This window comes from Rhinolophus hipposideros, assembly GCF_964194185.1.
Source record: "Rhinolophus hipposideros genome assembly, chromosome: 9".
In the NCBI taxonomy this organism is placed as follows: Eukaryota; Metazoa; Chordata; class Mammalia; order Chiroptera; family Rhinolophidae; genus Rhinolophus; species Rhinolophus hipposideros.
The window spans coordinates 26,181,475-26,208,685 of NC_138055.1; the positions used below are offsets into that span (position 1 = coordinate 26,181,475).

Consider the following 27,211-nt stretch of genomic DNA (forward strand, 5'->3'; position numbering starts at 1 on the left):
TAAGCCTCACATAAACTATGGATGTTAAGTGGTTATGATGCATCAATGTAGATTTATTCTCAGTAGTGAGTGATGTTGATCATGGAGGAAGCTCTGCATGTGTAGGGATGGGGGGAATATTGGAAATCTCAGTACCTATCGTAATTTTGTTGTGACTGTATAACTGTCCTCAAAATTGTATCATAAAAAATAATTACAAGAAAATTTATTGTATGAGTTTAAATAAATCAAAAATGTGTCCTTTACAGATTAGCATTATACCAACTTCAGATACAGCGAAGTGTCTGGTGCTTACAAACATATCGTTTTTTTTCGAAACAGGGTTCATAAAAAACCTGGTGTGAGCGAAACAACACAAATGCACAATTATTGCTCATCTCTGAAGATATTGGAAACCTGAAATACAGAGAATAATATATCATTAATCTGGTAATACATGCCTAATACTTTGATGAATAAATAATTTATTTAGGCTAATACTTATATACCTATATCTGAATAGTCCTTGTATAATTTTGTATGAAAATACTTAAATAATTGTTTTCATATAATTGTTGAAATATTTCTTCTTTTTATGATTAATTACTTCAAGGCATTAAATATAAGAGTTCTCATGAAACTTACAGTTTGGAAGAGAGAGCTGAGCCAATTGGTAACACCAACAAACTTGTATTCGTTTTTAAGGAGAGGTCAGTCCATGAATGAGAACAGAAGGTGTTCAAAAAATTCTACGAGAAACAAGTTTTATGAGAAAGCACAAAAAAATGCTTTATACTAATATGATTTCTAATGGAATATAAACTTCATTCTTTCTATTTTATTCAATTTAATTTTCATTTTTCTTTATATACTTACACTCTGAACTAATTAGGAAAACATGTTATTACTAAAGAGGGAATTTGACACAAGTAATTTCAAGGCCGCAACAATTTACCAAAGACTAATAATAACTTGTGACTTATTATTGGAAAAGTTCCTAGAAATTCAAGTGAGAATGGAGCAAATTTGTGGTCTTCTTGCCTAGGATTCTTCCTATGTTGTCACCAATCCCCACCTCAGGTCAGGGAGTAAGAAGAATTGTAGTTTTTACAATTTGGAGAAGGGTGCCAAACTTAATGGTTTTGTAGCCTCAAGGGCAACACTTGATTAGCAGTGGGGAAGGGGTGATAAATTGCCTGCTATTTTTTCATTCAAAGTGCTGAATTTACAAGGTTAAAAAGAGCAAAACCCACCCTTTTTCTAGTCTGAGCTTGTGGTCTCCTTTGTGTGCAGCACAGTGCCAGCCACAAATATAATGGAGAGAAAATAAAAGGGAGAATTCACAAGAAGAGACGACATTAGCTCTCTACACGTTCTTGGCAGATGAAACAAATGTGCACTTGTGTAGAAGAGATAAAGAAGATCCCAGTAAAAATAAAAGGCAAAGGGGACTTGAAAACTAATTGTAAAGTTATGAGGACTCCCCTTTACATGCATACACATGCAAGTACAAATAACAGAGTGTGGAAACCCTATTGACTGGAGGTATTTGAATTATTTAAAAATATATAATCATTGGTTGTCAACCAACCTATGAATACACGACGGGAATCCCTAAGAAGCCAGACTAAAAATAAAAATAAATAATTAGAATTTTAAAAACTGAGAAAAGATATAAGCAAGTACACTCTAAAGAGAAGATTCTGCAGTAAAAGTTTCACAAGTCACAAAAATAATGAATCCAAGGAAAATGAAACAGAATTACAGTTTACTACACAATGTTATCAAAAATATGTAATCGTAATGATTAGAAAACATACAAAACACAATTTCTATACACAAGGTATACAGTGAAAATAATGTTTTATTGAGATAAGATGTTAGATTTATTATAAAAAATATTTTAGAGTAATTACCTTATATTTATGTTCAAATAATTATATTTGAATATGATGGCAGTAATAAACTTGTGCCAAACAGAGGAAAAACACTACATAAATGAATCAAATAGAAATTGTGAATTGAAAAACATTACCTGAAATGCAAATTTACTAAATGTATGTAAAATTTGAGACACAGCGAGAGAATTAATGAAATTGAAGATGGTGTTTAAAACATTGTTTACCCCAAAAAATAGAGAGAAAAAAAGAGAAAAATAAGTAGACACTCAGAGACTTTTGAAGCAGTATCAAGAAAACTAACATAGGTGTAAATATACACTGAGAACAAGAAGAGAGACAGACATAGAAAAACAACTTGGAGACATAAAGAATAAACAACTTTTTAAGTTTAATTTTAAAATTTTGTAGGCATTGTGATTCAGCAAACTATACATAGAAACAGCATGTAGAAATCTAATTCTCAATATATTATAATCAAATGACTGAAAAACATTGAAGACACAGAAAAAGAAATAATTATGAGGAAAAATGTGGGAGCATGATGTACCTTGAGTCAGTGTGAAAATGAGGGAATGGGTGAGATATTGTCCAACTCCAGCATCACATGGACCACATTATCTCACCCAGAATCCACATTTGTCCTGCACCCTACTACAGATGAGGGAGATGAATACTTAATAGGGGTATATAGAAAATCTCTGTCTTGTCTCAATTTTGCTCTAAACCTAAACTACTCTAAGAAAATCAAGTCTGTGTCTTTTAGTTTTTAAATGGTAATGATGAATTTTATCTTAAGTGGTGTTTGCCACAATATAAAATGTAAAATAGAAAGCAGAAAATAAGAAAAAGAGGTAAACTTGAAATAAAAAAAAACAAAACTTACTCATTACATATAGGAAATAACAATACGATTAGTAATGAGTTCTAATCAGAAAGAAAACAGAATAGAAAGCTGGAGTGACATAAACAAAGAGCTGAAAGTACTAGGGGGGGAAATAACAAAACCTGTCAAACAAGCATTCTTAATTCAGCAAAACAGTCCTTCAAAAAAGAAATTGCAATAAGGACCTTACAACATACACGAAAACAAAACAGAGAATTTCTTATTAGCAGACCTGCCCTCCAAAAATGTTCTTCAAGCTAAAAGTAAATGATACTGGATGGTAACTCATAGCCACAGAAAGGAAGAGCAGTAGAAATGGTAAATATGTGGGTAAACTTAAGCACCTGTGCTTCTGTTCTTGTGATTACTTTTAAAAATGAGATTTTTTAAGGCAACAATTCTAACACTGTATGGTTGGGTCTCTATGATTGCAACTCTGTGCTGGAAAATGGGAACTATGTTCAGGGTCGGGGGAAAAAAACCTTATTTGTTAGCATATGTTTATTTTGGATTTGCAAAAATCCCTAGAATGATTAATTTCAAGTCACCTTTGTGTAAATCATGAATGCCAGGTCACAAAGGATGTGCATTACTGTTTGTTCACAAACCAGTGCTGTCTGACTGGGTACAACATTGTTAGAAAGAGTAGTAAGACTCCAACAGACAAGAGAGGAAATAGAGCTATACTGATGTTAAGTTTCTATATTTCACTGGAATTCAGTCAGAATTAACTTGAAGTAGACAGTGATGAGCTAAGGATATATGTCTAATATCTACAGCAACTACTAAAAAAATATGTATACCCTAACCATCAACAGAGAATTAAAATGGAACGCTATAATAATATATGTTTAAGACAAAAGATGTAAGGAATTATGGAAGAAAAACCTAAAGACATGGACATAAAACTAAGAGCAAAACAGTAGACCTATATCCAAAGATACCAATAATTAATTAAATGTGAATAAAATACATATTTTAATCAAAAGATAAAAACTGTCATGCTGAGGGAAAATGTAAGATCCATCAATTTGCTGTCTATCATAAACACATTTTATATTCAAAGGTACAAAAATGAAAGTAAAAGTGGGATAAAATGATTTACCCTATGTCCTATAACTATAGGGGAGCTGAACTGGCCAATCTATTATGAGACAAAATAACTGTTAAAACAAGAAATATTATTACAAATGAAAAGAAACAATTCAGAATATTGATGATGTCATTACAAGAAGAATATAAAACAAATATAAACATGTGACCACCTAACAACAGAACTCTCAAACACACGACTAAAAACTGACAACATTAAAAAGATATATAAACACTTCAATGATTATAGTTGGACATTTAAAAGCTCCAATATCATTCCAACCTCAATAAGATATCACTTCACACCAGTTAGAATGGCTATCATCAATAAGACTAACAACAAGAATTCGAGAGGCTGTGGAGAAAAAGGAACCTTCATATACTGTTGGTGGGAATGCAGACTGGTGCAACCACTGTGGGAGGCAGCGTGGAGATTCTCAAAAAAATAAGAATAGAATTACCATATGACCCAGCAATTCCTCTCCTGGGTATCTACCCAAAAAACCTAAAAACATTTATCCATAAAGATATATGTGCTCTAAAGTTTGTTGTAGCTCTATTTATGGCAGTCAAGACATGAAAACAACCACAGTTTCCTTTGATAGATGTTTATATAAAGAAGTTGTGGTATATATACACAATGGAATTCTATTCTGCCATAAGAAAAAATGAAATAGTATCATTTGAAACAACATGGATGGAACTTGAGATTAGTATGCTGAGCGAAATAAGTTAGACAGAAAAAGTCGAGAACCATATGACTTCACTCATATGTGAGATATTAAACTGAAAGGAACAATGGAACAAGACAAACAAATAAAGAAACAAAAACTCATAGACACACATAACAGCTAAGTGGTTACCAGAGGATAAAAGGGGAGTGTGGATGGTAGAATAGGTAAAAGGGGTCAAATATGTGGTGATGGAAGGAGAGCTGATCTGTGTGGTGAACGCACAATGTGATATATAGATGATGTATTTACAGAATTGTACACCTGAAACTTATGTAACTTTATTAACCATTGTCACCCCAATAAATTTTAATTTTGAAAAAGGAATTCATTGAATACCAATGGAAAAACATGGCTCCAATGACACTCCAATAAATTTAATAAAAATGTATTTAAAGATATAAGGGTGACAAATAAGTACATGAAAAGAGTCTTAAGACCATTAGTCTTAAGAAAATTAAATTAAAACTGCTACAGATCAGACTTCTTATTCTGGTAAGATGAAGGTGGATATTCTTTATTTCCCTCACTAAATATAGCTAAATCCCCTGGACATTATACATAAAAAAAACAAAGATTAAAAGATTCAAAACTGTGATGAGAAAGTTGACAGAGCTGGGAACTGAGGACCTGAGGAAAGAAATGGCAGTAAGCTCCCTGGAATTACTTTTCACTTCATTTATCCCGGACTGGATGCTGCAGAGGCCACCAAAACCACAAACACGCAAGGACAGACAAAAGTCCCAAGGAAAGGCTTTTTATTTCCAGTCAAAGGACCAGGAAAGCAGCAGGCTAGAAAGACAGAAAACTTTAGGTGCTAGCTGCCTTATTCCAACCAAAAAGCATAGAGAACTGCAGGGAAAATACCACTCAGAAATGAAGGGGAAATCAGACAGTCTCAGATAAAGAAAAACTAAGAAAACATTTCGCCATGGGGCCAACTCTAATAGAATAGCTAAAGGGAATTATCTAAGCAGAAATTAAACGATAAAAGAGGGACTCTTGGATCATCAGGAAGGAAAAGATAACAAAGTATAAAAATCTTATTGGATATATAGACTATTCATTTCTTTTGTTTCTAAATTGTCTGATAGTTGAGGAAAATTATAAATTGAATCAAATTATATCATTCTGTCATGTGATTTTATATGTATATTGATAAAATATTTAAGACAATTATATATGGACACGGTAAAAGAACAAAAAGGGAGATAAGTTTTCACCATGTTACTCAAACTGCTGTAGACTGTGTAGACTGTGATTTATATACAGTAGTGCCCCCTCATCTGTGGTTTCAGTTACCTGCTTTCAGATACCCACGGCCAACCAGTGTCCAAAAGCACTAAAAGGAAAACCCACAATTTAAAAATTCATGTTTAAGTTGTGTGGTTCTAAGTATCCAGATGAAACTCCTCCTGTCCCACTCCCTTCTGACCAGGATATAAAGCATGTCTTTGTCCAACGTATCTATGCTGTATATGCTCCCCTTCCCTGAATTTAGTCACAAGTTGCTCTTGGTTATCAGACCAACTGTCGCAGGATCTTAGTGCTTGTGTTCAAGTCTCCTTTATTTTCCTTAATAATGGTGCTAAAATATGAGACTAGTGATACTGGCAATCAAATATACTAAACAGAGGCTGTGAAGTAATTCCTGTACGTGAAAAGGTGAAAGTTCTTGATTACTAAAGAAAGACAAAAATTCTTCTGCAAAAATCGCTAAAATCTACAGTAAGAAATCATGCTCTATGTGTGAAATTATGGAGGAAAAACAAATCTGTGCTACTTTTGCTGTTATACCTCAAGCTGGGTGGGTATAGGAAAATGAGATATTTTAAGAGAGAAATAAGAGAGAGCCCACATTTACATAACGTTTATTACAGTCTATTTATATAATTGTTCTATTTTATTATTGGTTAATGTTCTTAATCTCTCACTCTGTGTAATTTATAAATTAAACTTTATTATATATACTTATGTACAAGAAAAACCATTGTATATATAAGGTTCAGTACTCTCAGTGATTTCTGGCATCCACTGGGGTCTTGAAACATACTCCCCACAGATAAAAGCAGAACTACTCGCTTATACATATACATATAATATTATATACATTATCATCTGTATAAAGATATACATAATACCTACTACCTATATAAAGCAGGTTGGCTCATATGTATATATAGAATTATATGTTCATATATGAACATATATGAACATATGAACAGTTATTTACGAAAAGATAATCTTTGCTATAAATTCTGATCCATCAATTAGATAATGATAATAAAGGAAAACAATAAAGTCTAGAGAGTAATGTAGGGGATTATCTTCATAAACTTTGACATTTCAGAAGTGTGTCCAAAATGATCAGTAACACCCAAAATGATATAGTAGACTCTGCTAACAGTAATAAATTCTGGTCATTAAAAGACTCCAATATGAGAATAAGAATATAAGTCACAGGGTCAAAGAAACTACTTGTATCTCCTAAATTAAAAAATGAGCTTATATCCAAAATATAACAAGTCTTGTGAGGAAGGAAAATGACGGACAACATATAGGAGAAATGGGCAAGAAACATGGCAGGTACTTGTCATTCTCACAGAAGAGAATCTCATGATTAGTAGCCCAGAAGGATGTTTCCAACCAAATAGTAATCAGGGAAATGCCTATGAGTCTCACCATGATACTTTTCTATAAAGATAAAAAATTGTAACATTAAATTCCTGATAGTACTACGTTTAAATCAAAGGACTATTGGTAAAATGTGTATTTACTCAATAAACCAAAAAAATGATGGAATTATTTAATAAATTTGACATATACATATGTTTATGGCCCTGCAATTTTATTTTGAAACATAGAAGACAAGTTATATTATAATTACACCCATATACAATAATAATCATATAACTTTATCTCTAAACAATTATAAATATTGTATCTATATTATATAAAAACAATACATTCTACATAACATGTATGTATAATATATTAATTTTAAATATATTGTAATATTTGGGAAAAAGATGTACACAAGACAAGGATTTTCATAAAATATTATTCATAATACACACATTAAAACAACTGTATTCTGAATGGTGTAGATTAAAAATGTCATGTACATGTAGTACAACAGCAAAAATTCACTACAGATCAATGCAACAGTGTGGATGAATTGCAAAAATATCATATGTGAATGAAAGGAGACATAAAATGCACACTGAATGATCCCTATAATATGAAGCTCAAATTTAAGCAAAGATAATTTGGAATATTAAAAATCAGAATAGTAGTTTAGTAGGGGGAGGGAAAGTTGAGAGACTACACAAAAGTGAGCTATCGTGGACTGGAAACTTCCTTTTCATGATCTGATTTGTAATTACATGGGTCCTTCCACTTTATAAACAATCTGCACAACCATGATGTTTAGTATGTTTAGTATCCTTGACATAATTTAAAATTGTATAGGAAAACTACATAGCAAAACTTATTTTAGACAAAAGGTATGTATACAAGCACAGTTTTCTATGGAAAGTATGAACTGGAAATTATTAAAAGTGCATTAATGACATGAAATATAAATAAAAGATTAAAGAGTTAAACAATAGAATATTAACAGACTGTAAAACAAACTACAAATGTATACAAAAATATGAATGAATACTGCAATCATAATGTAGACCAAAATAATCTTTTAATAAAATGTTGGAAACATTTAAAATCTTACCACTTCTTCGTTGTTATCAATATAAAGCAGGTGTGAGTTCTTAGAAGCACAGGCCATCTGACTCTCACTCCTTGTTTTTCTTTCAGTGCTGATGTAATAGCAGTTGTTGGAATATGTAAACCACTCCTTTGGACAACGACCACGATGATATGCTGAAGAAATTATGAAAAACAATTTGAATTAAAAAATGAAAATAAATTTACATATTTGCATAATTATAAACATATGCATAACATTTCTATGCACCCTCACTGGCTGGTACATGTAAAATAAAATGCAATTACACACACTCACTGAGAAAGTTCAGCCTCTCACCCCCTAATTTATGTGCCCAAACAACGAAAAAACACAAACATAAATTTCTATTCTAACGCAAATCATGAAAGTCAAAAATAAAACCACTGTTTTAGAAAACAAAATTGTTTGTCTCATAGCATTGCAGGAGAAATGTAAGCCAGTCAGTGACAATGGGTATGGTGATTTAAAATGAACACTTCTTCATATTGTTCCATAAGAAGGACCATTCTCGTAAAGTTATTATTTATGAACATTTATTGCCCATTGTTATAATTTATATGTTCCCCCAAAAAATGTAATATTATTTTTGCCTATCCTGAGATACAAACTATAAGCTGTACTAATATTAGAACTTTGAAAATTCTTCTGTACCTTTCTGGACCCCTGTTGTCAAGATGTAATTATTCTGCTCTGGTTTTTCAGTAGCTAGGGAAAAGGAGTAATTCTTATTAAAAAATTAATATTGATCTGCACAAATCATAATATTTTGGTTTGTTACTTTGACGTTTGGTGTAATGTTTAGGATTAGAATCATCTGAAATAAAATTGATTTTACAAGAAAAATTAATGAATTAATTTTTAACATTTAAGAAAATGTATTTCAAAAGCCTAAAGGATCGAATGCTACTACAGTAGTTGATTTAACCAATCTTAAGAATTAGTTTGCATTTCTCAATAAGGTCCTTTAGCCTTCCAAAGCATGTCTTTGAGTTATGAAATCAGAATTTATATATATATATGTATGTACATATATTTGTAAAATGCTGCCTGCAATCATTCTGATATTTGTCACCCTTTCACATTTACTCTAACTGCATATGTTAAAATTAGAGGCCTAGTCCATAATATTAAGAAATATTTAGAGGCACTGGCAATCAATCATTAAAGTGAAAAGTTCCCTTATAAACTTTCAAAACTTGACATACAAGTAGTAACAGCTATCGTTACCACAGTGGACACCAAGACAACATTGATGACTCCCAGGATCCCAGCAATGAGCTTCTCTGGAGGTGATGGAAAATCTACAGAGAGAGAAAGGGAAACACTGAAGAATGAGATGGAGATAAATGCTTAGACAATTTACACGCAGGGAATCTTCCTGAACAGGGAATCATATACATAAACTAGAACCCCTGACCCATATCTACCATTGCAAACTTCCTCTCAGACTATATCATTGCATTTGTCAGGAAATACAATGCTCCATGAGTTGTTGATCAATGACTACACATTACAAAGATGCCTGAGTAAAATTAGTCCTCAGATTTCACATTAGAATACTGTATTCCAAATTCAAGCTCTGATCCCAACAAATAAAAAGTGTTTCTCCACATATTTTCTACTGTTCCCCACATCTCTGCACCCCAACAGCACATCTTAGAGCAGTTATACTGTGATTCTATTAAATATTTTACCTTTGCAGTGGTACTTCTTGTCATTCTCTTGAAGTACGTGAGAAGCATTTTGAAGATTTAATTCTGCATAGGTTATTTCCTGCTCAGTTACTGAAATGGAACTCTTAGTACTCTTAGGTTTTACTTGCTGTCTACTGGAGTCCTTAGCCAGATTCAGTTTTGCATAGGTTACTCTTTGGTTATTCATCTCTGCAGCTGAGTGTTGTCAGAAACTGTGCTCTAAGGTAAGGGTACTTAACAATGAATGGTATTAATATATGCAATGATGAGATCTCTTACTGTAAAAGTGGGTGGGGTAGAGGGTGAGCTGGGCTCATATTGCAGTAGAAGAATCTAAAGATCTTGTTTTAAATGCTTTAGAGCTTTAAATAAGTGTCTCATGGTTAAATACATTTTAAAGATATTCTGAATTTGATAATATATTTTTTGATCTGAGCAATGAAAAGTGATAAATTAGTGAGGAATAAAGAAGTTCATAAACAATAATACCCTCAATTTAAGTCAGATTACAGAGAAATGTTTTTAACATCATTAGAAGGTCTGTATTAAAAATTAAAATTCTGTATTAAAAATTACTCACAAAATTATTTATGATAATTTTGAAATACAATAAGGTTAAAGACTGAGTGCTCAAAGATGGCAAATTAGTAGTGTTGGCATATATAGTAATTTCCTGCACTAAATTAATTTCATTTAGTGCCTTACATTTATTTAGTAAAGGGAATGAGTTGTTATCAAATGATCTTTTATTTTGAATGATTGTGAAGTTATGAGAAATTATTACAAATGTAAAGAAATATTTCACATGTTGTAAAATGCTACAGACACTAAACTTATTGAAAACCTAAAAAATATTAACAACATTTTTAAAGTACTTATGTAATAGAATACATAGGTATTGATTTAATGGTAAAGATATAATAGTATATAAATCATTTATAAAAGAACTATGTTGTTTTAAACTCCCAAAAAGTTCCTATAACTTTCAAAGTCAATGGGGGTAGCTTTAGTTATTTAAGCAAAGTAATGAATTAAACCATGTAATTTAATAATTCAATCAATGGGCTCTGTGGTCAGTGAGTTCTAGAATTAAAGCTGACTCGAAATTTGTAATATATGACTTTGAAATACTTAGCATCTAGCAACATAGATTACTAATGAAAGTGGGAATAAAAACAGGTGGATATAATGCATGTAAAACACTTAATATTCAATCTGGCTTTTATAAACTCTCAATGATATGTTAGTTATGTGAATTATTATTTTAACATATTTAATATGTCATTATTTCTTACTTATGTCAGTTAGACTCTAACATAATTCATTAGACAAGCATTTCTTTATCAGTGTGATCTTTTCTTGTAACGTTTCATTAAATTTTTCAAAAAATCTTATCATTGTTTATAAATAAGCTTAGATTAGCATTTTACAGGAGTTACCTCCTCTTAATTTTTACTAACAGCCAACTGCTTTTATTTAATCTAAGTAAGAGTATGAAGAATTATATTTAACCTTCTCTGTATCTATGAGTGTGCTTCTGTTTTGTTTGTTTATTCATTTTGTCCTTTAGATTTCACATGTAAGTGAAATCATATGGCATTTGTTCTTCTCTGCCTGACCTACTCCAGCAGCACCATACCCTCCATGTTGTATGGAGGACCAACCAAGACCATCCATGTTGTACCAGATGGCAAGATTTCATTCATTTTTATGGCTAATGTTCCATTGTATATACGTACTATCTCTTTTTTATCTATTCATCCATTGATGGGCACCCAGGTTGTCTCCATATCTTGACTATTGTAAATAATGCTGCAATGAACATACGGAAGCATATCTCTTTTCAAAGTAGTGTTTTGGGTTTCCTCATATATACCCAGAAGTGGGATTATAGGGTCATTCTCTGTCTGTTGTTACAGCCTTTGTTTTAAAGTTCATTTTGTCTGGTGTAAGTATTGATACCCCAGCCTTCTGTTTGTTTGTTTCCATTTTCATGAAATATTTTTTTCCACCTCTTTACTTTCAGTCTCTGTGTGTCTTTTAACTGAAGTAAATCTCTTGTAGGCAGCATATGTAAGGGTTTTGTTTTCTTATCCACTCAGCCACCCTATGTCTTCTGATTGGAGCATAAACCATTTACATTGAAATTAATTGTTTATAGAGATGTAATTTTTGCCATTTTTAATTCATATTTTTTATTTTTTTATTATTATTCTTCTTTAAGTAGTCACTTTAATATTTATTTTAATACTGACATGATGGTGATGAACAACTTTAGCTTTTCTGTCTAGGATGCACTTTAGGTGTCCTTAGATTCTAAATGATAGCTTTGCTGGATAAAATAGTCTTGGTTGGACGTTCCTGCTTTTGGTCACTTTGAGTATTTAGTGCCAATCCTTTCTGGTCTGCAAAATTTGGGTTGAGAAATCAGCTGACAGTTTTATGAGAGTTCCTTTTAGGTAACTAATAGCTTTTCTCTTGCTGCTTTTAAGATTCTCTTTGTCTTTAATTTTGATATTTTAATTATGATGTGTTTTGGTGTGGGCCTTTTTGGTTTCATCTTGTTTGGGACTCTCTGCACTTCCTCAGGTTGTATCTCTATTCCTTTGCCAGGTTATGGCAGTTTTGCATCATTATTTCTTCAAAAAGGTTTTCAATTCCTTGCTCTCTCTCTTCTCCTTTTGGTGCCCCTATAATGCAAATACTGGTACACTTGATATAGTCCCAGAGACCCCTTAAACTATCCTTATTTTGGGGAGTTACATTTTTCTTTTTGCTCTTCTTATTGGGTGTTTTCTGCTACCTTATCTTTCAAATCACTGATTCTATTATCTGCTTCTTCTCATCTATTTTTGATTTTCTCTAATGTATTCTTTATTTAAGCATTGTAGTCTTCATTTCTGACTGCTTCTATTTTACATTTTCTACCTTCATTTTGTTTCCCGTCTCTTTGCTGATATTCTCCCTGAGATCATTGAGCATTCTTATAACCAGTGTTTTGAACTCTAATCTGGCAGATTGCTTGTCTCAACTGGGAGCTTCATTCTGCTCTTTCATTTGGGACATGTTTCTTTGTCCCCCCTTTTTGGCTGCACCCCTGTGTTTGTATTTATATTAGACATATCTGCTATGTAGATTGACCTTATGTAGTAAATATCCTGTGGGCCCAGTGGTGCAGTCTACCTTGTCACCTTAGCCTTGTGTAGCAGGTGTGTCTTTTGTGTGAATTGTGTTTGCCCTGCTTTTTCACTTGAACTTTGGTTGCTGTTGACATGTCGGTGGGAGGGATTGACACTCAGGCTGATTGGTTGTGTGTCTCATTATGACTATAGTAGAGATGCTGTTGTGCACGGCTGACCCTATGGAGCAGGATTCACTTTAGTAGGGCTCTGATACCTGCCCAGTCTTCTCTTTAGGAACTGTAGAGGTGGCCAGGTGGTGCTTTGGTGCTGTCCAAAGCCACCCACAGGTAGTGGCAGTTTTTGGGCCTCCTGAGAAGGGCACTAACATAGTCCAACTTCAATCTCCAGCTGTGCCCTGCCCAGAGCTACCTGGCATGAACCACAAAGCAATCTGCAGAAGTCTTTCTCCCATGCTGGGCTTGAAGGTGCCTGGGAGAGGCTAAGCTGTGAAGCAAGACTGGCGGCGACTACTGCTAGGTTTGGGGCAGCTTAGCAAAAGGTATGGCAAACTCTGAGGCCAGACCCTCAGTGTTCTGTGCTTTTTTCCTATTTGTGAAACTTTGAGATACTTTTGGAACATCTGAAGTATGAGCCAGCACATGTCAATTGTATGGAAAACCCACCGGAAGCAGCTAGGGTGGGCTCACATGTTCGGTGGAGCAGGGTCTCAGTGAATCATTAGGGCAGGCTAATTTTGTTAGCCAGGTTAATAACGAGTGAGATATGAAGGCTTCCTGCATCTGTACACTAGTGGAGAAAGGCTTAAACTAAGGAACAATGGCTCTTGCCAGCACTTCTGTCTGGAAGAAAGATTCCCCCTCCAGTATTCATCCTGAAGCCAGACAATTCAGTTCTTCCCCATATGCCCCTGGTGCCTTTTGAGCTGCTGCCCCAGCACTAGATCTCAAAATGAGTTATTCCATCAGTGAGTAAGTCTGTTGCACGGGCTTTTAAGAGAAATGCCTGGGACTTCTACATCTCTCTCAGTCACAATCTCCACTGGTTTGACATTGTGGGGATTTTTTGTCCTGGCACTGGAACCCTGGGTTAGGGAGCCTGGGATGTGGCTGGGTCCCCTTGCTGCGCAGGAGGGGTATCCATAGTTCAGATTTCTCTCCCAATTTTTAACTGCCACAGGTGTGTATGAGATAAACCATTCCATGACACTCCCCTTCTAATTGTTTCTACATGGCTTTTTCTGTATATCTTTAGTTACAGGACTTCTGTTCAGCTAGACTTCAAGCAATTCTCAATGGTGTTTGTTCTGTAATTTTAATGTGGTCGTGAAAGGATGCAAGCACAGTATTTAGCTACTTCATCATCTTGACCAAAAAACTACACTCTTTGCATTATTATTTATCATTTTCACAAGGATGATCCCAGAAGGCATTATTCAAAGTGAAATAAGCTACACAGAGAAAGATAAACATAGTATTGCATGGTATCATTTATGTGTGGAATTAAAAATAAATCAAATTCATAGAAACAGAGTAGAAACGCGACTGCCTGGGGATAAGGGAGGGGAAAACAAGGAGAGGCTGGTAAATGGTATCAACTTTCAGTTATAAGATGAGTAAGTTCTAAGAATCTAATGTATTACATGGTGACTGTAGTGAATTACATTGTATTGAATAATTGAAATTTACTAAGAGTAAAACTTAAACGTTTTCACCAAAAAAAAGTAAATCACACAGATTTAAAATACCCCAATTAATATGCACCATCCTGAATAAAAGAATTTATAGAAAAAACAGTATATAATATGTTTTTACCCCATTCTTTAAGGGTAACTTTATGAAGCCCTGTGAACAGCACAATTACTTACATGTACCTTTTATATCCTAAGAAGTATAATTGCGGTCAGAAAATTATGGGATGAAAGTATGGGGTCTTAAAACATGAACTTCATTAACACAAAGAAATGAAAGGCCATCAAAAACAACTTTGCCTAAGTGAATGATATGCTTGTTCATCAGAAAGAAAGGTTAGCCAAAGTTTTCCTATTTTTAGAGAAAAGGGCTGAATTACTTCAAGTTATAAAGTTGATTTTCATGTCCTGAGTTTTAAATTTTCTTAACTAATAAAATGCAGAAATGGTCATGGCGTGAAGGAGATTATTTCCATTACAGCACTGGAGAAACAAACAATAATCTGACTGATGTTTTTACTCTTTAACCAATTGGCTTAGCTGGGAAAATTAGTCTAAAATGAGTAATCTGGGATGTGTTCATTAAAACGAAAATTATCGGGCCGGCCCGGTGGCTCGGCGGTTGGAGCTCCATGCTCCTAACTCCGAAGGCTGCCAGTTCGATTCCCACATGGGCCAGTGGGCTCTCACCCACAAGGTTGCCAGTTCTACTCCTCGAGTCCCACAAGGGATAGTGGGCAGAGCCCCCTGCAACTAAAAGATTGAACGGAACCTTGAGCTGAGCTGCCACTGAGATCCCAGATGGCTCAGTTGGTTGCAGGGCGTCCTCTCAACCACAAAGTTGCCAGTTTTACTCCCGCAAGGGATGGTGGGCTGCACCCCCTGCAACTAGGAAAGGCAACTGGACCTGGAGCTGAGCTGCACCCTCCACAATTAAGACTGAAAGGACAACAACATGAAACTGAACGGCACCCTCCACAACTAAGATTGAAAGGACAACAATTTGACTTGGAAAAAAGTCCTGGAAGTACACACTGTTCCCCAATAAAGTCCTGTTCCCCTTCCCCAATAAAATCTTTTTTAAAAAAAAGAAAGAAAATTATCTAGTGTCAGATATGATGTTTACTGATCACGTATTTTACTATTCTTTTTCTGGTTATTTTTTCTCTCCTGTGCTTTTTCATTCTGAGCCTAAAATATCAGAATCAATTAATATTGTTGGATAGTGGAAATACAGCCTTCTAAACTCTGAAACTTATATACCGTATTTGCCGGCGTATAAGACGATTTTTTGGCCCCGAAAAATATGCCTCCAAGTGGGGGGGGGTCGTCTTATATGCCAGGTACACTTCAGATAGATTGCCCATAGTGCTTGCCCCGTGCCATAGTGGCCTCCCGATGCCCGCCCACTTCATTCCACATACCGTTCAGGCATCAGCAGGCTGCTGGGTGTATGCTTGGCTGTTATGCGATTTTGCTGTTATGCGATTTTACCACACTCGCAAAATCGCACACAGCCGAGCATACACCCAGTATGATAGCGCAAAATCGCGAATCGCGATACCATACTGGGTGTATGGTCGGCTGTGTGCGATTTTGCGAGTGTGGTAAATTCGGGTTACCGTATATTTCTTTACATATGCATTGAAGATTCGCGATTTTGCGCTATCATGGTGCCTGTTAGAATGTTGAAGAGCTCGCACTTGCGCACTAGTGAGGTCCCAGGGAGATGCTGATGCAAGGGTGGACCAGACTGCTATAGTGACAGGGCGGGCAAACAGGGAGCAGGGACCAATCAAATCAGGCTTTGTATACAGCCAACAGCCAACCACAATACTGCACCATTGTACAGTACAGCATAGAAAATGTCGACCAGTCAAACCCCTATCATCCCTATCATGGCACCAGCCAAAAGAAAGAAGTATGATGCAAATTTTAAACTGAAAGTTATTTGGTGTGTGGAAGGTGTGCGGAAGAGGGGGTAGTCTTATACGGCGAGTATATAACAAACTCTGTATTTTGAGTGGAAATGTTAGGGGGTCGTCTTATACGCCCAGTCGTCTTATACGCCGGCAAATACGGTAGGTAAAGCATTTCCATTTGGTCTCTCCACTTCTGACGGACTTAGTACAAAAGCTAATTTTACACAGATTTTATTGTTGACAAGTGCTGAATGTTATGAAGAAACTAGGCAAAGACTAGTAGGACATCTTAAGCAGGTTATAAAACAAACACATTGTATACTATATAAATTGTGGGATTATATCTTTAAAAATGAGATATTTTAAAGATTAGTGTCTAAATTAAATTAAAATTTTGGCAGTTTTTAACCTGAGAAGATTCAAGTTAAGGAAATCATTCTGGTTAAGGCAATTCATTTTCCATTCTTTTGTATTTACCACTGAACTAGAAATCTCTATACAGATGAGATCCTATGATTTTATATAATCAGACCCATATCTTGTGGATTTTTCCACTCTTTCATAGAAGAAATTCCAGTTAACTGGGCTCTATTACCATTCATCTTTTGCAATAATCTTTTATATTTGTCTGTCATTTAAATTTAATGTACTCTGTCTCATTGACCCCAAAAACAATAAAACAGTTTAATTTGCAGAAAGAAGAAAACACACAACACTGATAAAGTTAAGAAGTTTAAGTGTCATTCAAAACTTGACATGTGTATACCTGAGTATGAGCTAATTACTCCCAAATAATTATCATTACTTCTATTAAAACTAGTTTATTTGGTTTCTTTTGTTTGTTTCTTTTTTTTTATTGTGATGATTTAAAGTGTGAAGAGTGTTTAAAGGTATGAAATGTCATGGTGATATGAATATTAAGTGAACTGTTGCTTCTGATTTTCTTCCAGGATGTTTTCTTCCCCTCTCTTGTGAGAGGCTTCACATCATTCTGCCAACCTTTAATATACACATGGTAGGAATCGAGTTTTCACAAACAACAAAATGAATGTGATTTCTAGTTACCCAGGAAATCAATTATACCCAGGTACAATTATACCAAGATAAAAAGTTGGACATTGACCTGCCATTATTGTTCATTTTCTGTATTTTACATTTTATTGAATAGTATCACACTCCCATCTCCTCCCCCAAATAAACATCCACCCTAATGAATGTACCTTTTTGGGGAATAGAGTCTTTGCAAATATAATCAAATTAATATGTGATCATACTGATGTATAGTGGGCCCTTAATCAATACAACAGATATTCTATAAAATAGCAATATTTAGACACAAATCAGACCCACATTAAAAGCAATGAGATGACAGAGGCAGAGCTTGGAGTAATGTGTCTGTAAACCAAGAACTGGGGGCTACACCAAAAGCTCAGAGAAAGGCATAGAACATAGTCTCCCCAAGAGTCTTCAAAGTGAGTACAGCACTGTTGGCACCTTCATTTCAGATTTAGCCTCCAGAACTGTGATAGAATATTTGTGGTTTAAACCAGAAAAAAAAAAAGAAATGTATAATATGTTAGAAAGTTAAAAAATAAATAAATAAATAAAATGTTGTATGAAAGCATTTTGAATACAGTTAAGTGGAATTGAGAATGCCATTTGTGAGAATGCCATTTGTGAGGGAACTGAAATTTCATTGGGATTCATTAGAAGTGTAGTACTCGGACACAGACATGAATTTGGTGAGAAAACTAGGGTAGCAGATAAATGGAGAAGGCCATTTGAAATTGAGCAAACAACTAATCAAATTTCCTATTGAAGAAACATGTCTGAATATTTGAGGATCAGCAAAGAGGATATCGGTGGAGAAGAGTGAGTGAACGCGTTAGCTCATGCATTCTCAACAGAGGTGATAGTGTTCAAAAGTGGACAAAAACTGATTTTTGAGGGAAGTGAAAAAACTCTCACTTTATGTGTAAAGTGCAGATATACATAAAGAAAAAATGCAGTATATTGGTGGTTTTTAATTTTCAGGAAGATGGACAGGAAAAACATCTCTGTGAAAGCTCTTTAGTGGCTTGAAGTTGAGGAAGAAAATGAAAAGAAAAAAAAAAAGGTGAAGGAACATTGTATTAGAGGACAAGATGTAAGAGGTAACAGGGCTCAGATCATCCAGACTTTGTGAGGCTCCAGCTTCAAGGTGAAGCATGGAGAGCCACTCCTAGAGTTAAAAAGATGAGGAGTTGTGATAGTTCTTTACCTATTTCAGATATTGCCCCAAAATCACAGCTTCTGTTTGCAAATATCTCATGCCTTTCTGTTCGTTGCCTCTTTGTTTTGTTGATGGATTCTATTGCTGTGCAGAAGCTTTTTAGTTTGATAGATAGTACCATCACTTGTTTTAGCTTTTACTTTCCTTGACTTTGAGGTCAAATTCGTAAAATCCTCTCAGAACCCAAGGTCCACCAGGTTAGTACCTATGCTTTCTTCATTACAATATATTGCTTCAGGTCTTATGTTTAAGACTTTGATCCATTTTGTGTTAATTTTGGTATATGGTGACACGTGGAGTGTAGTTTCATTCGTTTGCACATGGCTTTCCAAATTCCCAGCACCATTTATTAAAAAGACTTTTTTTCTTCCATTGTATGTTTTTGGCTCCTTTGTTGAAAATTACCTGCCCATATATATGTGGGTTAATTTCTGGGTTCTCAATTCTATTTCATTGGTCTGAGTGTCTGTTTTTCTGCCAAATCCATGCTGTTTTGCTTGTTGTCACTTAGTAGTATAAAGTCAAGGAGTGTGATACCTCCACTCTCGTTCATTTTTTAGGATTGCTGCTGCTATTCAGGCCTGTAAGGAAGATGATGAAGAAAATTTGCCTTCATTGGTTGCTGTGAGCTTTTGTCCATTAGCTTTTATTTGTTCCTGTATGTGAGGTGATTTCTGTACTATGATCAGGAGTTGAGTAAATTCCCCTTTAGGTCTCATTCTCCCGAGCAGGGGAGACATAAGGTGAAATTTTCTGTTTGGTCTCATTATCTTGAGTAGGGGAGATATGAGATGATGTTTGTTGTTTTGTCTGTGTTGTGAGATGATGGTGAGCTTAGGGTTAAAGAAATTCTTGATCAGGGGTTGAGAGAATTCCCTCTTTGTTCTGTCTGTTTCAGTCACATCAGCAGATGAAGTGAAGACATAGCTAAGTTATATCAGGACGATATAACATGTTGCCAGGCTTTGGAAAACCTTGGGCTGATGGTCCCAAGGAGGAACAGTAGATATTGCTTAAAGGGATGAATTGGCCTTTTGGCCGGATGGTCAACATTCATATCAGTAATGCCGGACCCTCCCAGAACTAGCCATTCCCGGAGGGGGAGGCAGGAACAAGAAACTTGGCTCTTAGTTACATCTGAAAAAATATATCAGACAAACTTCAGTTGGCAGTGTTAACTATTAATTATTATTTCATCATTTGGTCATTTGTCATTGGTGATTTTGCATCATTCTAAGATTGTGAAGACTTCCAGCAACATGCAGCTTACAACACCAGGGAATATCCTGACTTTCAGCTCTGAACCTGGTGAGGTCTGGCTGGTTCCCGGCCTCTCCAGTGTTGTTCCCACGGTTAGCCTTCTTGAGAACTTGTCAGCATCTAGAAAACTTGTATGCAGCTTGCAACTTAAACATCAGAAGATGCCCTAACTTCTAACAACAACGACGACAACAACAGCAACGTTCTTCAGATCGTTAACACCTTAAAAGCTTATATGCAGCTTGTAGCTTATAACATCAGAAGATGCCTTGACTTCCAACAACAACAACAACAATGCCAACCACAACAGCGAATTCAATGCCAACAAATTCTTGGGAACTTATAAATAGCAGTGTGGGAGACGCCTGAGTTTCTCTCAGCTACAGACCTGACAAGGTTATGATTTATGACTTTTACAGTGCTATTCTCCCCCAGTTTGGTGAGCTTTTGGTATCTACTGTAATAGTTACTATCCTATAGAGCTTATTACTGCTTTTGGATACTCCTTACTGATGTTATTTGTGTATTTAGCCAAGTGATTTTTGATCAATAGTAAACATATGTTGGGATCTCTTAAACTTATATGTATGTGTATTCCTTGACGTGACATTGGTGTCAATGTATATAGTTTAGTCTTAACCACCATTACTTTCTTTCATTAGCACATTCTATTAATTGCTTTTGTCTTTTGCATCTTGCTAAATAAATTGATCAGATACTGATAAATAAATTCATTAGCCCCACTCTAGCATGTGGCCCTCCTCCTTTTCCTTGCTTGTCATTACAAGGCTCTGTCGTAACTCCACACAAATCTGACAATTATCCCTCTCTTGCATATATACACAAAAATCTGATAACATGTATCCATAAAGATATATGTACTCCAATGTTCATTGCAGTTCTATTTAGAGTGGCCAAGATATGGAAACAACCAAAGTGTCCTCCTGTAGATGATTGGATAAAGAAGTTGTGGTATATATACACAATAGAATACTACTACTCTGCCATAAGAAAAGATAAAATTCTGCCATTTGCGACAACATAGATGGATCTAGAAATTATTATGCTAAGTAAAATAAGTCAGACAGAAAAAGTCGATAGCCATATGATTTCACTGTTATGTTGTATATAAAACTGACAACAAAGGAACAAGACAAATAACTGAAGAAACAAAAACTCATAGACACAGATAATAGTTTAGAGTAACAGGGGAGAGAGGTGGTAGATGAGGGTAAAAGGGATCACATATGTGGTGATGGAAGGAGAACTGAATATGGGTGGTGAGCACACAATGTGATATGTATGTGATGTATTACAGAATTTTACACTTGAAACCTATGTCACCCCAATAAAAGACAAAAAAAAAAAAGAAAACGTTAAAAAAAAGAATTATACAGTTGAAATCTATGTAATTTTCCTAAGAGTTATTATCTCAATAAACTTAACTTTTTAAAAAAATGAAGGTCCAATATGCAAAAAATAAAAACAAATATTTTCATTAGGATTTTGATGTGAATTGCATTAAATCTATACAGTGCTTTGGATAACATGGCAATTTCAACTTTGTTGATTCTTCGAAGGTATGAACTCAGAATACATTTTCGTTTCTTTGTGTCATCTTCAATTTCTTTTAATAATGTCTTATAGTTTTCACTGTATAGGTCCTTCACATCCTTTGTTAAATTTAGTCCTATTTTGTTCTCTTTTACTGAAACTTCAAAATAAACGCTATTTTTTTCAGTTTATTTTCTGAAGTGACGTTGATAGTATATAGAAATGCATGGATTTGATAGTATATAGAAATGCATGGATTTTTGTACATTGATTTTGTATACTGCCACTTTACTGTATTTGCTTCTTGTTTCTAATACTTTTTCAGTGGAGTCTTTAGGGTTTTCTACAAAATGAATTATGTCATGTACCAACTTTGTAATTCTTGCACAGTAATCTCTAGGGTCGATCAACAATTTATTAAACTCAGCTCCAAATCTGTCCTTTATGGCCCTCTCTGAAATAATGGAGCTATAGATCCTATAACTTTTAGAAATAATAGATCCTATAACTTTTTCTCCCTTGTTAGCTCGTGTGATGTTATTTGGCCAAAAAAATGCACTGGAGAGACACTGCCAGAGAAAGGACAGTTGTTCCTGATTCATGGTGCTTTCTCCCCATTGGCTCTGTGGTGAGGTTGCCAGTTGCATGCATGCAGGAAGTCCTGTGGTGTTCACCCTCCAGTAGTTTTTGTTGCCAGTCCGTGTCATAGTTCTCTTTTTTCCAACCTCTGTCTGCGGACACGGTGGTAGGGAGGTCTTCCTGCTTGCCAGTCACAGCCTGAGATCCGTCCTCACCAATAACAGCCTGCAGACAGTGGAACTGCTCTATCCAGGGCACCCAGGGAACATGTCAGCTGTCAGAAAGTCTGCAGCCACATTGTGTTCAGTGAAGTCTGAAACCCATCCTGAAGGAGTAGACCTGGTTTCCAAGTCATTCCATCTTAGGGTATTCTTCTTTAACCCTAGTGTATTCTTTATAATTTTATTTTATCTCCTGTTTGTAGGCTATCTATCTCCCCTACAAAAATTTAACATTTCTTTAAACCAAATATCCTCTCCTTTTTGTCGTTTAACCCCACTATGACTTACCCACTATGCCAGCCTGTGTTGTTCAATCCTCAGTTTCAACATTCTAGGGTTAGGACAAAGCAACTAATATAAAAATATAAATGGAATTATTCACCATATTGAGGACTTAGAAATAACAACTCTAGATATTAAAATTTGTAATTTATACACGATTTAGTTTAATAAATAGCAAAAGCTTAAGAAGCATAGAACATGTACTTGAATATGTATTTTTAAAATAAATAAAAACGGAGATTTAAAAATAATTCTACAACACCAAGGATGAATCGTCACATAAACTATGGATGTTAAGTGATTATGATGCATCAATGTAGATTCATTCTCAGTAGCAAATGTATCATTTTGGTGAGTGATGTTGACCATGGGGGAAGCTCTGCATGTGTAGGGATGGGGGGAATATGGGAAATCTCAGTACCTGCCTGAGGGACTTTCTAGGGACTTATTTTGAAAAGCGAGATCGTTTTGCTTGAAACATGAAGGAAAGATTGAAAAAGGTCTAGAGTGGTACATGAGATACCTTTTGGGAGCCTCTTGCAATAATCTTGAAGAAAACAGATGGACGGCAATCAAAAAGGAGAGAAGTAGGTTGGTTTGAGCATATTATGCTTTGAGATTATTTGAATATGTTATAATGGGAAAGCATGATGATTTGAACTTTACCTTGACATTTTAAGATTTGACAAAGGGGTGGCTAAGCACTACCACATTCAATCTTCTTAATTTTGGTCAACTTCTGCCCAAAGAGCCTCCTTAACTATAAATATACATACATATACATATATATGTAAATATATATAAATACATACATACATATGCACACACTTATAGATACAGACATGGGTATGGTTATAGTTATAGATAGATATAGATATATATAGATATAGATGATATACATATACACATACACATACACATACGTATACGTATACATATACATATACAAGTCCTGCCAATTCAGTTTACAAACTCATCCTAGAAAAAGTGCTACATACCTCATCGCTGAATATCACTACAGTCTCCTTTGAAGTACTCCCCTTGGAAAGCTATGCACTTACGCCAGCGCCTAGCAATTCTTCAAAGCAAATTTGGAACTTTTTTTCTGGAATGGCCAGTAGAGCTGTCATCAAGTTACACTTGTTGTCCTGAATGTCATCCAAATACCTTCCTTTCAATATCTCCTTTATCTTTGGGTAAAGAAAGGAATCATTGGGGTCAGATCAGGTGAGTAGGGAGGGTGTTTCAATACAGTTATTTGTTTACTCGCTGAAAATTCTGGCACAGACAGTGCCCTGTGAGCTGGTGCATTGTCATGATGCAAGAGCCATGAATTGGTGAAAAGTTCAGGTCATTTTATCTACCTTTTTGACACACCCTTTTTACTATTTGACTATTTACTATTTGACTATTTACTATTTACTATTTGACGCACTTTCAAATAGTAAACGTGGTTAACTCTTTTTGTAGTTGGTACAAAATGATAATAAACAATCCCTCTGATATCACAAAAGTTTAGCATCACTGTTTTGCTCTTGATTTGGACTAATGGATCTTTTTTGTTCTTGGTGAATTAGTTGACTTCCATTGTGCACTTTGATGCTTTGTTTCAGGGTTACATTAGTGTTTTATCATGAATGATAACACGACCCTAAACATCATCTTGCATCTCCAAAAGGTCTTGGCAAACTTTGACTCCTTTGTTCATCAGTGAGCTCTTTTGGGACCATTTTTGCACACACCTTTCTCAAATCGACATTTTCAGTTAAGATTTCCCTGTTTCTCTATTAATGTTTACTTTGTCTGCAATGCTTCTCACAGTCAGCCAATGATTTTTACGCACAATTCGATGAATTTTTCCAATGTTTTCATCAGTTCTGCTCGTTACCAGCCGCCCTGACCTCTCTTCACCAGTGACACATTCACTCCCCTCAGAAAACCATTTAATCCATTTGTTCACTGCCATTTTCTTCATGGCATTATCCCCATAAACTTGGACTAAACATGTCCCTGATTTGACTTCCATTTTTGCCAAGTTTAACAAAAAAATTAATGTTTGTTCGTTGCTCTAATTCAAGCTCAGGCATTCTTCCAATGGTACACAGAGGCATACAACAATACTGAACTCCACTCAGCAAGACACCGCCACACATGGACACGAACACAGCTGTGAGACACGATACACCAAGGTTCTGAAACCTTACCGAGATGTTTGTATGTGCTGCCAATGTAAGCACATGGTGGCAAGTTCGCAATCCTAATTGTCATATCTTGTATACCTGATATGAGCTAATTATTCCTAAATAAATATCATTACTCTCTACTAAAACTAGTTTATTTCTATTTTTTTATTGTGATATTTTAAAGTGTTAAGAGTGTTTAAAGGTATGAAATGTCATGGCGACATGAACACTAAGTGAACTATTGCTTCTGATTTTATGACAGGATGTTTTCTTTTTCCTCTCTTCTAAGATCCTTCACATCACTGCCAACCATTAATGTATACATGGTTGGAATTGAGTTTTTACAAACACTGAGATAAATAGTATTTCTAATTACAATGACACCCAGATAAAAGATTTGGACTTTGACCTGCTATTTTTGGTCATTTTCTGTATTTCACATTTTACTGAATAGTGTCACACTCTCATACCCTCCCCCAAATTAATATCCACCCAGAACCTATAAATGTGACCTTATTTGGGAATAGAGTCTTTGCAAATGTAATCAAGTTGATAAGTGGTCATACCGATGCAGATGTAGGGTAGGCCCTTAATTAGTGCAACTGATATTCTATAAAAGAGGGATATTTGGACACAAAGACAGAGACACACAGACAGAGCATTGAGATGATAGAGGCAGAGCTTGGAGTAATATGTCTATATGTCTGTAAGCCAAGGACTGGGGGCTACACCAAAAACACAGAGAAAGGCATGGAACATAGTCTCCCCTAGAGTCTTCAAAGTGAGTACAGCCCTGTTGACACATTCATTTCAGACTCCTAGCTTCCAGAACTGTGATAGCATATTTGTTGTTTGAACCAGAAAAAAAAACATTGAAATATATAATGTTAGAAAGTTAAAAAAAAAATGTTGTATGAAAGCATTTTGAAAAGAGTAAGTAGAATTTGGAGTGCCAATTGTAAGAGGGAACTGAAATTCCATTGGGATTCTTTGGGAATATAGTATTTGGACAAAGACAAGAATTTGGTAAGAAAATTATGACAGCAGATAAATGGAGATCATTTGAAATTGAGCAAACAACTAATGAAATTTCCTATTGAAGAAACATGTCTGAATATTTGAGGATCAGCGAGGAGGCTGACATGGCTGGAGCAGAGTAAGTGAAGGGAGCAGCGTTAGCTCATGCATTCTCAACAGAGGTGATATGTTGACAAGTGGACAAAAACTGATTTTTGACGGTAGTGAAAAAAGTCTCATTTCATATATAAAGTACAGATATACATAAAGTACATTAAGAAAACTTTTATTATTTGTAATTTTGAATTTTTATGGTGATGGACTGAGAAAGCTTAATGTGAAAGCTCCTTAGTGGCTTAAAGTTGAGGGAGAAAATGGAAAAAGAAAAAGGTTGAGAAACATTGTATTAGAGGATAAGATGCAAGAAGTAACAGTACTCAGATCATCCAGGCTTTGTAAGACTCAAGCTTCTTCATATTGAAGCACGGAGAGTCACTCCGACATTTTAAAAGATGAGGATTTGTATGAGTTCTTTATATCTGTATTTTAGATATTAGCGCAAAACAATGTCACGTATTGTTTGCAAATATTTTCTCCCATTCCGTTGGTTGCCTCTTTGTTCTGTTGATAGCTTCCTTTGCTGTGCAGAAGATTTTTAGTTGGATATTTAGTTGGCTATCATCTATTTTTGCTTTTACTTTCCTTACCTTTGAGGTCAAATTCATAAAATCCTTTCTGAACCTAAGGTCCATAAATTTAATACTTATTATTTCTTTTATGCAATTTATTGTTTCAGGTCTTATGTTTAGGACTTTGATCCATTCTGGGTTAGTTTTGGTGTGTGGTGATAGAAGTTTCATTGTCTTGCACGTGGCTTTCCAATTTTTCCAGCACCATTTCTTGAAAAGGCTTGTTTTCCCCTCCATTGCATGTTTTTGGCTCCTTTACTAAAAATTATCTGGCCACGTGGGTTTATTTCTGAGTTTTCAATTCTATTCCATTGGTGTATGCATCTGTTTTTCTGCCATATCCAGGCTGTTTTGATTATTGTCACTTTGTAGAA

The 27,211-nt window shown here is 35.0% G+C and overlaps 1 protein-coding gene across 1 annotated transcript in view; it reads right to left on the bottom strand.

Annotated features, from left to right (window-relative positions):
• Positions 1-5,880: 5,880 nt before the first annotated feature.
• LOC308501852 (uncharacterized protein) overlaps positions 5,881-27,211 on the bottom strand; it is a gene marked incomplete at both ends in the record, with an annotated part of 32,800 nt that continues 11,469 nt past the window's right edge. Inside the window, 6 exons of the mRNA XM_081058944.1 lie at positions 5,881-5,928; positions 8,317-8,468; positions 8,986-9,039; positions 9,540-9,635; positions 10,029-10,223; positions 22,541-22,670. Of these exons, the coding sequence (XP_080915070.1) occupies positions 5,881-5,928; positions 8,317-8,468; positions 8,986-9,039; positions 9,540-9,635; positions 10,029-10,223; positions 22,541-22,670 (675 nt within the window). The remainder of the gene's footprint in view (positions 5,929-8,316; positions 8,469-8,985; positions 9,040-9,539; positions 9,636-10,028; positions 10,224-22,540; positions 22,671-27,211) is intronic.